At 31.5% G+C, this 18,317-nt stretch overlaps 1 protein-coding gene across 5 annotated transcripts in view; it reads left to right on the top strand.

The window, feature by feature from the left end:
* MIPOL1 (mirror-image polydactyly 1) overlaps positions 1–18,317 on the top strand; it is a 317,627-nt gene that overhangs the window by 73,293 nt on the left and 226,017 nt on the right. For all 5 annotated transcript variants that reach the window (XM_068532647.1, XM_068532746.1, XM_068532830.1 and 2 more), the window contains 3 exons: positions 1,344–1,575; positions 3,116–3,251; positions 4,535–4,640. In XM_068532647.1, the coding sequence (XP_068388748.1) occupies positions 1,344–1,575; positions 3,116–3,251; positions 4,535–4,640 (474 nt within the window). The remainder of the gene's footprint in view (positions 1–1,343; positions 1,576–3,115; positions 3,252–4,534; positions 4,641–18,317) is intronic.

Genomic DNA, 18,317 nt, shown 5'->3' with positions numbered 1-18,317 from the left:
ATATAATGAAATTTCATAGATATATCACAGTATGTAATTATGATAGCACTTTCTCCCAGTTTATTCCCACAAACACGGGGAAATAGAGAGTAATTGACCGAAAACGAATGGTTTCTGATCTAGCATTCAGCCACCAATAAGATAATATCCAGGACTTGGAGTTTATGACTGGCTCTACCTAATTTCAGCATATATGTAAGCAAAGAATTTCTTCTTAAAGAATGAGTACCTTATTTATGTTTCCCATTTGTTTTTATTCTAAAACTACTCTTCTTCTGCCTCAAAGGGATTTTAAGTTCGGCAAGTTAAAGAAGGCATCATCAACAAGTAGGTGAGATTCACCTGCTTTTAAAAGTTGAAGAATTATTTCTGTTGGAAATAATAAAGTCCTAGTTACAATCAGTATTTGTGCCTGTTGATCTGATTTACTGGTTAAAAGAGTTTGTTTGTGCACTTGCTTGTGTGTCATTTTCTCCCCAGAATTTCACTATAACATCAGATATACACTCTTCCTTTGAAATAGCTATTATTTACTAGTTACAGCTTAAAATAACTAATATTTATGAGATAGCCAGGCATTACAAAATATTCTCTAATGTATAATACATATCTGATAAAATGGAAGTTAAAAATAATTCTCCTTGTATTATTTCCATTTTTATATGATGATGATTACAAAAATAATAGCTAACATTGATTGATGTGCCAAACACTAGGCCAGGCACTTTGCATTCATTAATTCTTAATTCAGTTAATCCTTAGAACAACTCAAGTAAGTACTATTATGTGTCCATTTTGCAAACCAGAATCTGAGGTATGGAAGGGTAAAGTAATTTCCCCAAAGTTATGTGCTTGGCAAAGCCAGAATTTTAACTCAGGCCAATACCCAAATTCCATGCACATTATCATTTCACTGTAATCAGTTAACTTATTGCATCCTATTTTTCAAAATCTAGGAAAGAAAAGTTAATGTAGAAAATAATAACCTCTAAGTCAGTGGTTCCCACCCTTGATTGTATACTGGAATCATGTGATCACTCCCAGAGATTTTTGATTTAATTAGTAGAAGATGTGGCCTGAGCTTGAGGATTTTTAAAAAATCCTCAGCTGATGTGCACTTAAGGTTGTAAACCACTGTCCTAAATGCCCACTGACTGTGGAAATGGAAATATTTGTGGCAAAATCACTCTGTACATGTTTATCTGATAACAATAGGAGTAAGGTTAGTAAGTGCATGTTTAAAGCTGTGAGAGCTCTTATTTCCACAAAAATATTCATTTGATTGATTTAACATGTAATGATGGTGTTTCATATCTCATGTTTTTGTTTTGTTTTAAATGCAGACGTAACCCATGGTTATCTTGAACAAGAGACCACGGGGAGAAATAAAACTACACAGCTAGATGAGCAACTGCCTGTGAATTCTAAGGGAAGCATGCATCAGAAATCCAATGAATTAGTTAATGAAGCTACTTATGAGGGCATAGAATTGCCAGAGCAGAGATCAAGGAATTTTCAAGTCATCAGTCCTCATCTAGGTGATGAGACAGCTTACTGCACTACAGAAAAGTCCAAGTGAGTGCTAGCAGCCTTAGATTTAGAAAGTAAGAATTGGGAGAACTCTTCCTTCCTTCCTCCCTCTCTCTGTCCCTCCCTTTCTTCTTTTTGATGTGGCCTAAATTTGACATATCATTAACTTATTAGAATTTGAGGAATCTAATACTAGAGTTTTCTACTATTTTCATTACATTGATATAATGTATCTAAATCACTGAGTGAAAAAGCACAAGGTGAGTTTGAATGAAGGTCATGAGGTTTTATATTTTTTTGTTGAATATTATTTTAAGTGACCTTTCATTAAGGATCTGGAAATAGCTATTAAGTTGATATTAAATGGGATATTATTCATCAGAGCCATAACCTGGCAGCTCCAAGACAAAATAAGCCCAAAGATATGATTTGATTTTGGTCAGCACTCTTCTTCATTTAAATGAATTTGAATGCTTTTAGAAGGGTTGTCTACTCTCCCATTTACCTTCCTTATTATTTTGCATTCTGTAGTTTCTACCCATTCACTTTATGTAGCTACCTATTTCATGAAGGGATTTGAATTTTGACACCTGTGACTTTTACCTATGGGAGAAAAGCACTTTGATAATTAGTCATATACTATGAAAATACTGCTAAATTTAAAGATTCTCAAACTAATATAATTTATAATTATATTGAAATATAAATATTATGTTTTCAGTCCAGACAAAAATCATTATTTTATGGAATGCTTTTTAACGGAGTTTTACATAGGAATAGCTATTTCTATTTACTTAAAAATTATGAAATAGCTATATTAATGAATATTAATATATAATGAAGTAGATATATTAATATGTTCCACTTTCTTCGCAATCAGTTATATTCTTATCAAAGTGCAGTTTGGAGTACATTTTTGGGGAGTAGGGATGAATGAAGAGGTGATAAACTTTATAACCACATGGGAAAAGTAAATAATAGAGATTAGGCTAAAGTCATCTCTTTTCCCTTCCCTTCCTTTATAGTACTTGCTAACAAGTTAATATTGTTCTCAAATAGCATACACATTGTACAAATTTTTTTTTGCTTAAATGTTACAGGAATAGGTTTTCATTTTTAATGTTACGAATTTAATAATGAAAATATGATATTCTGTCAATTATAATGAAAGAATATTTATTGTTCCCATTTTCAGAAAAGTAAGAAATGTATCTAGAGTCCTGACAAGAAGTACAAATTGAATTAATATTCGCAAGCCCTTAAAAACTGCGATCTTTAAGTATACTGAACCATGAATCTCTAGACATTACTAAATGCTTTTCACAGATTTAGCTCTCCCTGTGAAATTGATATATTAGCACTGCTGTGATATATTGTATATTAGCACCTCTGTGAAATTGCAGTGTTTAGTCTTTTTCATCCATAGTATTTTCTTAACAGTGCATAACAAGAAAAAATTTAAACTAAGTAACTTTACATACTTACTGTTAAAATTAAATGTTTCCCCCATTTGAAGTGTAAAATGTATAGATCCTATATAGTTGAAATTATATGTATATTGTTTTAATAGTTTTCTTTATTACAGCATTATGGAACATAGAAATAATGATTTACATTACAAATGTATGATTCCTTGTCAAGTTACTTCAGACTTAAATGAAGAGGAGACAATAGCATTGCTTCTCAAAGAACTGGACATTCTCAAAGCAAGCAATAAAAAGGTACAATATAGAAAGTCTGATGATTGTACAGTATACTTTTAGCTGTTGACCTTCTAAGTTTGCTTTGTCACTCATCATAATTCAGTTTTATTGTGTACTTTAATCCTTTAACAGTAGCTTTATGCTGTTGCCATACCATGCCATTCACAGTGTGATTGAGTTGAGACATGAGCTGTGAAAAGCAATTTCTTTGGTTTCCTGCCTCGGTGGCTTGCAATATCACTTCCTTTTTCATAGATGTGTGGTACCTAAAAAATTCAAATTTTACTTCATTGATTTCATGTTACTTTCTTAACTTTTTTTTCTTTTTTTTAGTAGTATCTGTGCCCTGTATTTCACCTCAATAATATATGTAAACTTTAAATTAGCAAGGCTTGGAAATCTTGTCATTTACCTTGTGTTATCTTATACTGCTACATTTTGTCCAATCCAATTTGTCATGTCATGTTTTATCTTTTCTGACTCTTTTTCTAGTTACATTCCTTTGAGCTTTAAATAATATTATTAAATAATGTTCACTTTCTATGCTTGCCTTCTTTTTCTTTTTTTTAACCTCTACATACTTTTCTGATTCTAATATTCTAGTTGTTTGACCTAATCAAACTGAAGCATGATGTTAAGAATGTTGATCATGTCTGACGGAAAACAGCACAAATGACATAAACGGAGGGAGAAATTAAAAAGAAAACATTTGGAGGGGTCCTGTATGAAAGCCTGAGATATTTTCTGTATTTTCATTTACCAGCTGTTTATTACATGCCAATTATGAGCCAGGTGCCAATGCCAATTTAAATGGAATATGATGGCATAGCATTCTCAAAGGGAGATTTGTATCAAATATTAAGATTATTATCTTAATTAATTTTGTTTCAAAATATTAGAATTACTAAGAAGCTATAATTTGTGCTACCCATTATTTTATTATGATAGTCCCTTCCAAGTCTTTTGCTTTAAGACAAAAGAATGGATCAGATTGCTTTTTGCTGCAGTAGTTATTTTTAATAATAATGTTGTTCCTTCTTTAATTTCATTTGCCTATACACACACATAAATTAAGTGTATATTAAAATGTTTTTATAATTTCTATGTCATTTCAGGTAATTATTATTTTATAAAATATCTCAAAACCTTAAATTTTTTTTTCCCCTGGAGCTATGTATTCAGTAAGTTAATACAGTTATTCTATAAGGGTCTAGAGAAAAGCAAAAATTATCTTCGGGATTAAGTATATTTGTGCAAGAAATTTATTAGTAAGAATCTATGTTTTTTTCAATGTGTTTTAGCTTCAAGAAAAACTGACTAAAGAAGATAAAGAACAGAGAAAACTAAAGCTTAAACTGGAACTCCAAGAAAAAGCAACAGAAGCTCAAATTGCTGAAAAAACAGCAGGTATAGTAGATCAGTATTAACATATGGCATTCAAAGTCATACATAAGGTTATTATCTGATGTGCTTGGTGAATAGTAGCATACTAGCTTATTTGTCAAAGGAGGGAAAGCTCTGTCTTCCTTCTTTTTTTTTTTTGGCTGCTTAGAAAATAGGTGGCTTTAACATCCTGGTACTGGTATTAGTGAGAGCTTTACCTGTATTCATACTGATTTGGGCATTAAATGCATTGTTAACACCATGTCAATCCAATCACAAAAAGGTTGTTTGTTTTGTTGGAAGGGCCTGAACAAACAAGGGGAAATAATGATTACCAGTGCCTCTACCTTTCAACCAGCAGTTCACATACCACTTATTGTTTTAGCTTGTTGAGAGGAAATACTTCCCCTTTGTATGAAGATAGTCATATATTCATTGCCAGTGAAAACCTACATTTGATTCAAAAATCTGTTTTGTGCTGTTAATTAATTTTCATCTGATGACGTGGGTGATGATGAAGATAATGTTTGCCCTGAAAAGATCTTTCCCTGAAGATAATGTTTTCTGGTAAAAGGTTGCCAGAGTTTAAGATTATAAATGAATGCCTGAAATATGTTTTGGAGTCTATCTTCATTCACAGGTCATGGCAAGGAGAAAATTTTTAAAATGTATCTGTGATGTGTTATAGATATGATCAGGTGATTCTCAGTTGTCTCTGATGGACTCTGTCTCTCTCTCTCTCTCTACATTTTATATATTATCCCTGTGACTCTCTTCCTCACACTGTTTTAGTGTGTTAAGAAAAGAGACATTTCATAGAATAGTAGAAATTAGCACTCAGAGGCATTTTATAGATCCCTTATTTTAACATTTTTATATCAATTGGAATGCTTTTAAAAAGTAATTATATTTTGTGATTAGTTTGAAGTTATAATCATACTTTATAAATCACTTAACCTGGGACTTCGCTGGTGGCACAGTGGTTAAAAATCCGTCTGCCAACGCAGAGGACACTGGTTCAAGCCCTGGTCCAGGAGGATCCCACATGCCTCGGAGCAACTAAGCCCGTGCACCACAACTACTGAGCCTGCGCTCTAGAGCCTGCGAGCCACAACTACTGAGCCCGCGAGCCACAACTACTGAAGCCCGCGTGTCACAACCACTGAAGCCTGTGCTCCTCAACAAGAGAAGCCACTGCAATGAGAAGCCCATGCACACCAATGAAGAGTAGCCCCCACTCGCCACAACCAGAGAAAGCCCACATGCAGCAAGGAAGACCCAAAGCAGCCATACATACATAAAAAATTAAAAAAAAAAATAAACCACTTAACCTGGTTGCATATGAAAGAATTCTGGTGTTTTAGGTCAGAGACATGATTAACAGATACTGTCTGTCTTCAAAATATTACCGTGCAAAGTAGAACATCACCATGAAAATATAACTAAGATGATCATAAATAAATACTCCAGCCAAATACCAGATGGTTGTTTTTCTATTATGTTAAACAACTATGAAATTTTTGTTTCTTTTTTAGTGGGGAAATATGAGAGTAATATATTTTAAGGAAAATTAACAGTATGTTAAAAATGAATAATTCAAATATAAATTTAGAACAATTTAGAAGTTTCTTGGCTTTTTATAATCAAATATGTATACTAATTGCTGGAATGGTATTACAAGAAATACATTTGTTTTAAGGTGTTTGCATTATAATTTAACTTTGTATGTGTCTTAACAGATGTAATTTAATAAGATTTAGGCCATTGTGATTTATTGTAAATCATGAATTCATATATCTGGGTAGCTCATTTATCTCTTGGAGGAGAAAATTCATTAAGCATTAATATTTACTCTTTAAACTTTTGTGTAATATAGCTAATCATATACTTTACATATTTATTTATTAGTATGTATTTAAGGGTTCCCTATTACTAAACGGTATGAATCACACATGCATAAAATGGAAAGAATTTGATTGCTTTATAATTCTTGTTAACATCAAATTCTTCTCATTAATGACAAAATACTATTTTAATAAATGTTGAATGTTTGAAAGATGCTGAGGATATTTTTATAGCTTCCTAAGTTGATGAAAATAGCAGTGCTATATAGTTTCTCTGGAGCTAAGCAATCCTAAAGAAACATGTCCAACCATTTAGTTATAAAAATGACTCAAGGACTTCCCTGGTGGTGCAGTGGTTAAGAATCCACCTGCCAATGCAGGGGACACGGGTTCGAGTCCTGGTCCGGGAAGATCCTACATGCCGCGGAGCAACTAGGCCCATGAGCCACAACTACTGAGCCTGCGCTCTAGAGCTCGTGAGCCACAACTACTGAGCCCATGTGCCACAGCTACTGAAGCCCGCATGCCTAGAGCCTGTGCTTCACAACAAGAGAAGCCACCACAGTGAGAAGCCTGCACACCGCAATGAAGAGTAGCCCCCACTTGCCGCAGCTAGAGAAAGCGTGTGCACAGCAACAAAGACTCAATGCAGCCAAAAATAAATAAATTTTAAAAAAAGAAAAAAATGACTCAAAATTTAAATCCCCTAAGGTTTTTAAAGTATAAATTTTCAAAATGTATCTTTACTTTTTAATGTTTTAGTTCTATCTTATTAAAAACTTTAAGATAATTTAATTTTAACCTTAGAGAGAATTATTATTATAATATGTCAAAAGAAAAAAACTGAATTGTTTAAGAAATCCATTGGTTTGAAACTACAGGAAATTTATCAACTGACTCTTGGTAACTCTTGAACTTTTTCATATTTTCTCATTATACATGAATTTTTTAAAAGTTTATCTTAAAAAAGAAAGCTAATCTTGAAAAAGCTTATCTCCTACGTGATCAATAGTAAGTGTAATCAAAAAGCTAAACACAATAACAAAAAAAAGTATGTTACTACCCTCATAGAAAGAGGAACATTATGGTACTATGAGTACATGTGATAAATGTTTTATTTAGTCATATGAAAGAACAGAGAATCCACACAAGCGTGGATATTTGTTTCTATCACTGCTCATTTTTATATTCAAAATAAAAATGTATTTGCTAAAGTATATTACAAATGTGCATACACGTAAAAATAGTATAGTATACTTAAGCAGAATATAAAATGTTTTAAAAGCCAAAATATTCCACATTAAAAGAAATACATGCTAAAATATCTCAGCATTGGAAATTGCAAATAGGATACAAAAATGTATGTCTATAGGTTTTTCAAATGTTAATTAAAATATGAGGTATTCTAAGGAAATAACCATTTTCTTTGAGTATATTAAATGTAAAGATTTATATATATATTTATAAGAATATTCATATCAGTATTAGTTATGATAGCAATAGAATTAGAATCAATCGAATAATAAGGCAATGGTTAAATAAATTCAGGTACCTTTATGGTATGAGACATTGTGCAGTAATTAAAAAGCGTTTTTAAAGAATATTTAATGATATGAAAAAAATTTTATGAATTAAAGTTAAGTGAAAGAAGTAGGGGGAAGCTGTATTTATAATTTCTGTTAAAACTATATACACATGTATATAATATAAAATGAGAGTCAAATTTTGATAGTGTTAATGGATGTATAAATGCTTCAATTAACAGGATTTTTTCTGCCTTTTCAGGTTTTCTGCAGTGATTTAGTATTAGAAAAAGTAATGTTACTTTTAAAAGATGTGATTTTTTAAAGTTACTTGCTCTCTAATCTTAAAATAATTCCTGTGATAGGTTCAACACGTAAAGATTACATAAACCAACGTCATGTGAAATCCATGTGATGGCTTTGATCAGATCTTGCCATTTTACCTGTGCCATTTTTCTTGTCCTTCAGATTTCTCCCTTTTTTACTTTTATGTCTTTGTTACGTAACTTATGTATATGTTAGTCCAACTTGTCTCCCCAGCTGATTGTATAATTTATAAGAATAAGAATCTTGTATAATCAAAACCACATAAAACAAAATGTTCCCAGTACTTTGTGAGACAGGTTGAAGCAATGGGAAGACTATAAGCCTTCGAATCAGATGGACTAAGGTTCAAGTCACAGTCTTGACACTTAATACCGACCATGTGCCTTTGGGTAAGTTATTTATTAGCCTCTCCAGGTTTACTTCCTCCCATGAAAGATGTAAATATTAACTAATTTACCAGATTATTTTAAGGATTAGAGACAATGTATAGAAGCACCTAGGATATAACTGGTACTCAGTGAATTATAGCTAATATTAATATTTGATTATTTTTATCTTTATGAAATTCTTAAATCTTTGATAATGTCAGAAGTCATGAAAACATTTTTGTTCTGTTTAGCTTTTAATTTAAATTCATAGTTCACTGTGAATAGATTTTAAAAGGGAAATAAACAGAAAAGTGAAACAAAAAAGTTTGAAACGAAGGATTGGATGATGAGAAAAATTACCATTGAGATATATATATTTATTAGCATTTATTACATTTTACTTAAATGTGAATCTGAAATAAAAGAAATGGGATGCACAGAATTTGGGTTTTAATCTAATATATACCTATGATAAACCTTCATGTACACTGTTACAATAGCATTTCCTTTGCTTCCCTGTTAGTTTTACATAATGTGAATACTATCATTATAATGTGATCTCATGAGAGTTGGAAACTCCGTTGTGACCTACATCATGATAAAATCTCAAATGGTTGACCTTTTTACCTTCCCCTACTTTTTTGACATCACCGTCATCATCATCACCACCATTGATACTGTTTTTATTAGGTGCTTAATAGGGACTATGCTAACTTCTTTAAAAATTAAAGAAATATTTATTGAGGGGTTTTTATGTACTAGGCACTGTGCTAGGCACTGAATATGCATCAGCAAATAAAACAGATTTGGTATTTCGAACATGTCTTTTTGTTTGCAGTCACTTCTCATTCATAATACACCATTGTAGTAGATAGTGGTTAAATGCTTAGACTTTGGATTCAGAACTTTGTTCTAATCTTTCTAGTGCTTATCATGTGTAAGTGACAGGCTCACTAAGATTTGGTTAAAACCTACCTTATAGTTTGGTGACGTTTAAGTGAGATAATGTTTGTGAAGTGCTTAACCCATTAGAAAGCACTCAATAAATGGTAATTATGATTATAAGGTGATGATGTCACCATCGTGTTTTCTCAAGACTTCTTGATCTAATAGGGGGCATATCAAAGTGTAACTAAAATAACTATCTCATAGCTACTTATATATGGTTTTGTTTCACAAAGAATTGATATGTATTCCTTGTTAAAAATATATTTTATTTACTTCATCTTATCCACACAGGTTTTAGTTTTCCTTGGCTTTCAGAATTAACCTTATTTAGAAAGTTTGAAAATATGAAAAAAAATTTTACATCTCTACAAAAAAGAAAATAAAGGAATTTGATAAGTAGGTCTTATTATGTTTTAACTCATTAAATTATATATGTGGATAATATGATTTGTAAATTGACATGTATGACCTTCAAATACTAGGGGATGTTTTAGAGAAGCACAACTGAAACATTGTCTCTGTCCTTTAGGTAAATGTCTTTTCTCATCTAAATAAAGTGATTAAACCATAAATACTTCAAAAATTCTTTTATTTAAATTAAGTTTGACAGTGAGAGATAGTATTGTATGACCTGATCGGAATCCATTTAATTTAATCACTCTTACGTGAGTGACGTGGTTATAACTTTTAAAAATAATTTGTTTAATTAAGCCTTTCATTTTTCTGAAACAGTCTCAGTGGGCATTGTCTAGTGTTTAATGTCTCTTAATTTTTATTAATCTATTGCATTTACAGTATACAGATGTGTAAATTTTTACACGAGTATTTATTTAAATAGTTTTTATGTTATTTTGTGATATTTAAAATATTTATATTTCTTCAAAAGCCTTATATTTCTATTTCTTAAATGCTCACTTTAGAGTCTCTGCTCTATATGTTAGTTATTTTTCTTTCTTGCATGTCATCCATTAAAGATTAGCTGTGGAAGCTTGGAGCATGGAGAGATTATGAATGACAGAACAACTCCTGTAGAATAATAATCAGATTTTGGTATTTAATGCTGTTTGACTTTTGCAGACACATTTCTTATTAACCTTTGGTACAAAGAGAAATCCACGTTCCTGATATCTCATGGAGAAGATGAATTTGAGATCCTCTTCCAATTAAACTGAAATAAGGCCAATATTGGGTTTTAGTCAGAAGAACTCCTTAGTTCTTTAAGTCTTATATTTATATAAATCAATCAATCAATCAATCTATCTATCTATTTATCTTAGTTACATTTTACATATAATTCAGTGGTTACATAATTTGCTTAGTTAGCATACTGTACTGACTCTGCAAGCGTTTAATCTGCTTTTTCTCTTTAAACATAGATTCTTCCCTGGGCACCCATATTTAGACTGACTTGTAAATAAAAGAAAATATTGTTAAGCCCTTCTTATTACAGATAATGTTCTTTTATGTTTGGTAGAGACGAGATGAGTTTAATGTTATTATCCAAAGCATCAGAACGTAGAATCCCTGAAACGTATAACTTAAGTTTTTCTATTCAGGTTAACATGTAAATGTTAAAAGTATAGGTATGTAATCTACCGTTATAGCAAATATATTAAGACATCCCAACTAATTAACATGGAAAAATAAAAATTGTTTGTAATAGAAAATGTTTACATTGTTCTCTTGTAAAAAAAAATTACCTGTTACCATATATCATATCTCAAATGATGCTGACCATATAATGATTAAAAAGAACAAGAGTCAGTTAGTTCTATATATCAGAAGAACAGAAAATAGCATAATACTTGCTTTCAAGAAATAATGCACAGTGGAATCCCATTTTTCTGTATATAAATGGGCATTAATAAAATATGTTAGTCTTTAACACTTAAATGGTGTAACAGTATTAATATAATGGAGTATTACATGTATCTATCTATATATATATTTTTTTAGTTTGGAAGGAAAAAGGACTTCAAGAATATAGCTAGTCATTTCAGATAAAAACAAAAAGTCCCATCTCTGTGAAATACAGCAGTTAGAAATATTGATAGGTAGAATGCTGATTATATTATTATCTTTGGCTGTAGAATCCTATGAGTATGAAAATTATAATGAGTGCCAGGTCAAATAATGCTTACAGGTAGAGTATGGCCAATTTTGTAACATGAGATCACATTATAATGATAGTATTCACATTATGTAAAAACTAACAGGGAAGCAAAGGAAATGCTGTTGTAACAGTCTACATGAAGGTTTATCATAGATATATATTAGATTAAAACCCAAATTCTGTGCATCCCATTTCTTTTATTTCAGATTCACATTTAAGTAAAATGTAATAAATGCTAATAAATATATATATCTCAATGGTAATTTTTCTCATCATCCAATCCTTCGTTTCAAACTTTTTTGTTTCACTTTTCTGTTTATTTCCCTTTTAAAATCTATTCACAGTGAACTATGAATTTAAATTAAAAGCTAAACAGAACAAAAATGTTTTCATGACTTCTGACATTATCAAAAATTTAAGAATTTCATAAAAATAATCAAATATTAATATTAGCTACAATTCACTGAGTACCAGTTATATCCTAGGTGCTTCTATACATTGTCTCTAATCCTTAAAATAATCTGGTAAATTAGTTAATATTTACATCTTACATGGGAGGAAGTAAACCTGGAGAGGCTAATAAGTAACTTGCCCAAAGGCACATGGTCGGTATTAAGTGTCAAGACTGTGACTTGAACCTTAGTCCATCTGATTCCAAGGCTTATAGTCTTCCCATTGCTTCAGTCTGTCTCACAGAGGAAAAGAGAGAAACCATCATACATAACAATAACCAATTCTAAAGAGGAAATGATCTTGGAAAAAGGTTAGGTAGCAGTTATATTTCACAGAATTTTCATGTTGGTATCTGTTAAAATTTAAAGTAGAAACTCTGTGCAGAAAATAAGTTAAATACCCCTTAATAGTATATTTCAAAAGTGCCTAAAATTATTGATATTGATTTTAATACTTCAGGGATGAGCTTATATCTTTTATATTAAAAATTATAGCTCTAAATCAATGAATTTGGTAAAGTAGCAGGATACAAAATAAATGCACAGAAATCTCTTGCATTCCTATACACTAATGATGAAAAATTTGAAAGAGAAATTAAGGAAACACTCCCATTTACTACTGCAACAAAAAGAATAGAATACCTAGAAATAAATCTACCTAAGGAGACAAAAGACCTGTATGCAGAAAACTATAAGACATGATGAAAGGAATTAAAGATTATACAAACAGGTAGAGAGATATACCATGTTCTTGGATGGGAAGAATCAACATTGTGAAAATGACTCTACTACCCAAAGCAATCTGCAGATTCAGTGCAATCCCCATCAAACTACCAATGGCATTTTTCACAGAACTAGAACAAAAAATTTCACAATTTGTATGGAAACACAAAAGACCCCGAATAGCCAAAGCAGTGTTGAGAAAGAAAAATGGAGCTGGAGGAATCAGGCTCCCGGACTTCAGACTATACTACAAAGCTACAGTAATCAAGACTGCATGGTACTGGCACAAAAACAGAAATATAGATCAATAGAACAGGATAGAAAGCCAGAGATAAACCCACGCACATATGGTCACCTTATCTTTGATAAAGGAGGCAAGAATATACAGTGGAGAAAAGACAGCCTCTTCAATAAGTGGTGCTGGGAAAACTGGACAGCTACATGTAAAAGAATGAAATTAGAACACTCCCTAACACCATACACAAAAATAAATGCAAAATGAATTAAAGACCTCAATGTAAGGCCAGACACTATAAAACTCTTAGAGGAAAACATAGGCAGAACACTCTATGACATAAATCACAGCACCTTTTTGACCCACCTTCTAGAGAAATGGAAATAAAAACAAAAATAAATGGGACCTAATGAAACTTAAAGCTTTTGCACAGCAAAGGAAAACATAAGACGAAAAGAAAGACAGCCCTCAGAATGGGAAAAAATATTTGCAAATGAAGCAACTGACAAAGGATTAATCTCCAAAATTTACAAGCAACTCATGCAGCTCAATATCAAAAAAACAAACAACCCAATCCAAAAATGGGCAGAAGACCTAAATAGACATTTCTCCAAAGAAGATATACAGATTGCCAACAAACACATGAAAGGATGCTCAACATCACTAATCATTAGAGAAATGCAAATCAAAACTACAATGAGGTATCACCTCACACCGGTCAGAATGGCCATCATCAAAAAATCTACAAACAGTAAATGCTGGAGAGGTTGTGGAGAAAAGGGAACCCATGGGAATGTAATGGGAATGTAAATTGATACAGCCACTATGGAGAACAGTGTGGAGGTTCCTTAAAAAACTAAAAATAGAACTACCATACGACCCAACAATCCCACTATGGGGCATATACCCTGAGAAAACCATGATTCTAAAAGAGTCATGTACTACAGTGTTCATTGCAGCACTATTTACAATAGCCAGGACATGGAAGCAACCTAAGTGTCCATCAACAGATGAATGGATAAGGAAGATGTGGCACATATATACAATAGAATATTACTCAGCCATGAAAGGAAAGGAAATTGAGTTATTTGTAGTGAGGTGGATGGACCTAGAGTCTGTCATACGGAGTGAAGTAAGTCAGAAAGAGAAAAACAAATACCGTATGCTAACACGTATATATGGAATCTAAAAAAAAAAAGAATGGTTCTGAAGAACCTAGGGGAAGGAGAGGAATAAAGACGGAGATGTAGAGAATGGACCTGAGGACACAGGGAGGGGGAAGGGTAAGCTGGGACGAAGTGAGAGAGTGGCATGGACTTATATATACTACCAAATGTAAAATAGATAGCTAGTGGGAAGCAGCTACATAGCACAGGGAGATCAGCTCGGTGCTTTGTGACCACCTAGAGGGGTGGGATAGGGAGGGTGGAAGGGAGACACAAGAGGGAGGGGTATGGGGATATATGTGTACATATACCTGATTCACTTTGTTATACAGCAGAAAGTAACACAACGTTGTAAAGCAATTATATACTCCAATAAACATGTAAAAAAATTATAGCTCTAATATCATATAATTAAAGGTATGAATGTAAAAAGAACATTTTTAGAAAGTGTTCTTATATAGTCTTTTGAGTTATCTGTACTCAATACATATATATAATGATTGCGAGTTTTGCCAAAAAGAGTTACTGTTTTATATTTTTGCTACTTAAAGTCACAATTTTGTATAATTTTCTAATCAAGCTTTAGCAGTTTATATACTCTTGGTAAGTATAAATTTATAGCAGCTTTACAGAGGAAAATTTTAAAACATATGTAAAGAGCTTAAAAAACTTTTTTAATGTAATAATCATACTTCTAGGAATTTTCCTTAGTAATTACCTGTGTATATACATAAAGATTTGTGTACAGAGATGTTCGTTACAGTGTTGTTTATATAGTGAAAAATTGGAAACAGTGTAAAATCTGATTTTAGGAGCATCTTAGTTCAATCAAATATGTCATGTCCAAATGATTAAATTCTATTCTATTTTATGATTTTGAATAATACTGAAGAATATGAGAACATATCCTGTTTATTTTAATTATACACAGAAAGTTACAAAACTATGCAAAACATTTCTGTCCCCACATTTTTACGAGCCTGTATTTTTAATCAGAAAAGGTTATTTACAGAATAGTCATGTAAAATGGTGAACATTCAAATCCAGTTTTAGAAATACAATATTCTGGCTTGTAAAAGAAGTTCTGACGAAATAAGTTGAATCCAGCAATGTAATGCCAAGAGTAGAACCATCAAACTACTTGGAATAGGTTGGTTAATTCTCTACTGGTGTGTGGCATTTATGATCTGTGTTTAAATTTATAATAAGCAATTTATGCCAACAAAGAGAAATTAGAAATTTTAAGGAAATTAAGACATAGCATAATGTTTGTGGTTCTGGAATATATATGGGTGGTTTTGTAAAACACTAAATGTTATGTTTGCAAGGAATTCATTTCACATCATGTAAAGCAATAATAGTAAATGCTCAGACAATCTGAAATTCTTTTATATATAATAAAGTCTTTTACCGAACTATTATCTATATTTGTTGCTTAGAATTTTGGAAGCTGAATTGTAATCAGTGATTATTTTACATGTTTCAAATTCAAATCCTAATGATTTCTTCTTCCCTCTCCTTAGTTCAGCCTTTTCTGTTTACATAACTACCTTGAAGATGTTAAATGGATTCTTTTTCCTGGGAAATGTCTGTCCTCCAAATTATGTTATTTAGAGAATCATGATTCAGTGTTTAAACTAGAATGTTTTCCAATATACTGTCTCACTGCTACTGTATTTTAAAAGTAGTTTGAGAAGTGTAGAATATGGGCTTGTCAATAGACTTGGGTTCTACTAAGGAAATATGTACTCTGTCTTGATTCAATAAACTCATACTTAGTATGGTTCAGCTTCTTCATATTTACTTTTGCCTATATTAGAAAACAATTAGCTTACTAAACAAATTTGAGTATTTGTGGGTGGGGGGTGGGGGTGATCCTCTCTGAATCTTTCTCATTTGACTAAGAATTATAGGATATTTGATAACCGTGTTTAAAAATGGAGATATCCAAATATTATTGTAAACACCCAATGATTTGTTCTACCTACAATACAAGTATTTTACTGGGTTGGCTTACATAGTAGCTAATAATATTTGTTAATGTAATTTAACTGCTGTGAACCTTTACTGAACAAATATTGAAATTTATTCAAGTCAAAGAAAGAGAATCTCTAATGACTTTTGTTAAAGCTTCTATTTAATAGTTAAGGAGAAAAGTTTGTATGACATACGAGATGCAATTAACAGTAGATTTTACATTTAATAAAAAGAAAGAAGCATATGTATTTGCTTTATTCATTCCATCATAATTTGCATTAGAGCTGTGGGTGTTTAATGAGCAAATTCCAACTAAAATGCTATATTGATTTTCTAGTGAACTTTGTAATAGTCATCTACCTTGGAAAAGCTCAGTGTTTACAATTAAGTTTTCTTTACTAAAAATATTTGAGAGTTGCACATTGATTCTTTAGAAGTACTGAATTCTAGAAAAGGAATCAGGTTTTTCGTAATCAACAAATTTCACATATAACCTAATAGGTGTTAAAAATTATCATTTTGTAATACCTTACTTTTGGAAAACTTTTCTTAGCATTTATAAAATATATAATCAGATTTTTTTGTGTGTGTGTTTTATGGCATTTTAAAATTTAACCTTAGAATACTCCTTTAAATACACACATTGTTTATATATTTAAAGTTGATACAGCATTATAGAGGGAAAAATGTTTTCTCTTCATCACACAGGACCAAATATACCCTTGATGTAAAGCATTTGTCTTTAAGCATAGAGTTAACAAGACTTATTAAAGCCCTTGATATTAACAGCTTTACCTTTTCAATCAAGTGTTATTGTATATAAAGTAGAACACAGCTTACATTAAATGTCACTTTATAAAGATCTCATCACACTATACAGAAGTGATAGGAAGCCTGTCGGCATTTAAAGTTTAGTAAATAGTGTTTTAACCTTTCAATATGCCAGAATATTACAGGGCAATGTAACATACGTGTTAATCTGTACCTAGGTGACTGTTTAGCATCATTTTGTGCATCCTATCTGACCCACAAATTAGAAGTATTTTATAATGTAAAAATATCTTAGAATATCATATTTTGTACAGACCTGTATCATTATACTGTAGCGTTCTGAATGTGTTCTGAATAATATCTCCTTCAGTTCCCATTTGTAGTTTTTGCATGCCAATGAAAAAGGTAAAAATGAAAAAAGCAAGAAATGTTGAAATGGCTATAGATATAAATGGTCCAAATTAATCAAAATCACATTTTTAATATGTCTGGAAATGAAGCCAAATTGTGAGTCTGTGGATTGAGGGTGATGATGGTATTGGTGGCATGGAATTGACGTTTGTTGAGAATCTACTTTATTTGACTAAGAGCTTTTATATATCATCTCATTTAATTTCCCCTAATAACCGTAACTGATGGTATTCTGTGCATTTTATACACCTGAACGGTGACTAACATAATTTAAGTATAAAAAAAACAAGTTGCCTAACTTTACTGTGACAACACCTTGGATCTGAATTAAAGCCCATATTCTTCATAATACATCATGTTGTTTTCTCTAAGCTGTTATGAATATCCTTCCTAGGAGATTGTATACAACTAGAAGGGGAAAATAAAATTCATTACTGTGTACTACATTATGGGCAGAAATTTCTTTCAAAACAGCATGATGAATTGATACATAGAAGCAGAATAATGTGGCACAGACAACCACATAGGAGTAATGATACAGCCTTAAAAAATATATGAAAATTGTACTGGAAACTACTGGATCTTCCAAAAGCTGTGTTCATAGCAAGAATTCCTTAACTTTATCTAAACTGTTGATTAAAAGCATTTGGTTTTATACATGAGGATATCCAGTTGTTCTAGCACAATTTGTTATATAGTTTGTTTAACCATTCATCTGTTACTAAAAATTTGGGGTGTTTTCTGGGTTTTGGCTATTATAAATAAAGATGCTATGAATATTTGTATTGAAGTCTTTGTATTTAGACATATGCTTTAATTTCTATGCTTTAATTTCTCTTGGAT

The sequence above is a fragment of the Eschrichtius robustus genome, chromosome 1 (genome assembly GCF_028021215.1).
Source record: "Eschrichtius robustus isolate mEscRob2 chromosome 1, mEscRob2.pri, whole genome shotgun sequence".
Taxonomy (NCBI): Eukaryota; Metazoa; Chordata; class Mammalia; order Artiodactyla; family Eschrichtiidae; genus Eschrichtius; species Eschrichtius robustus.
Note: the sequence above shows the minus strand (reverse complement) of the source record. Positions and strands in the feature narration are given on the sequence as shown.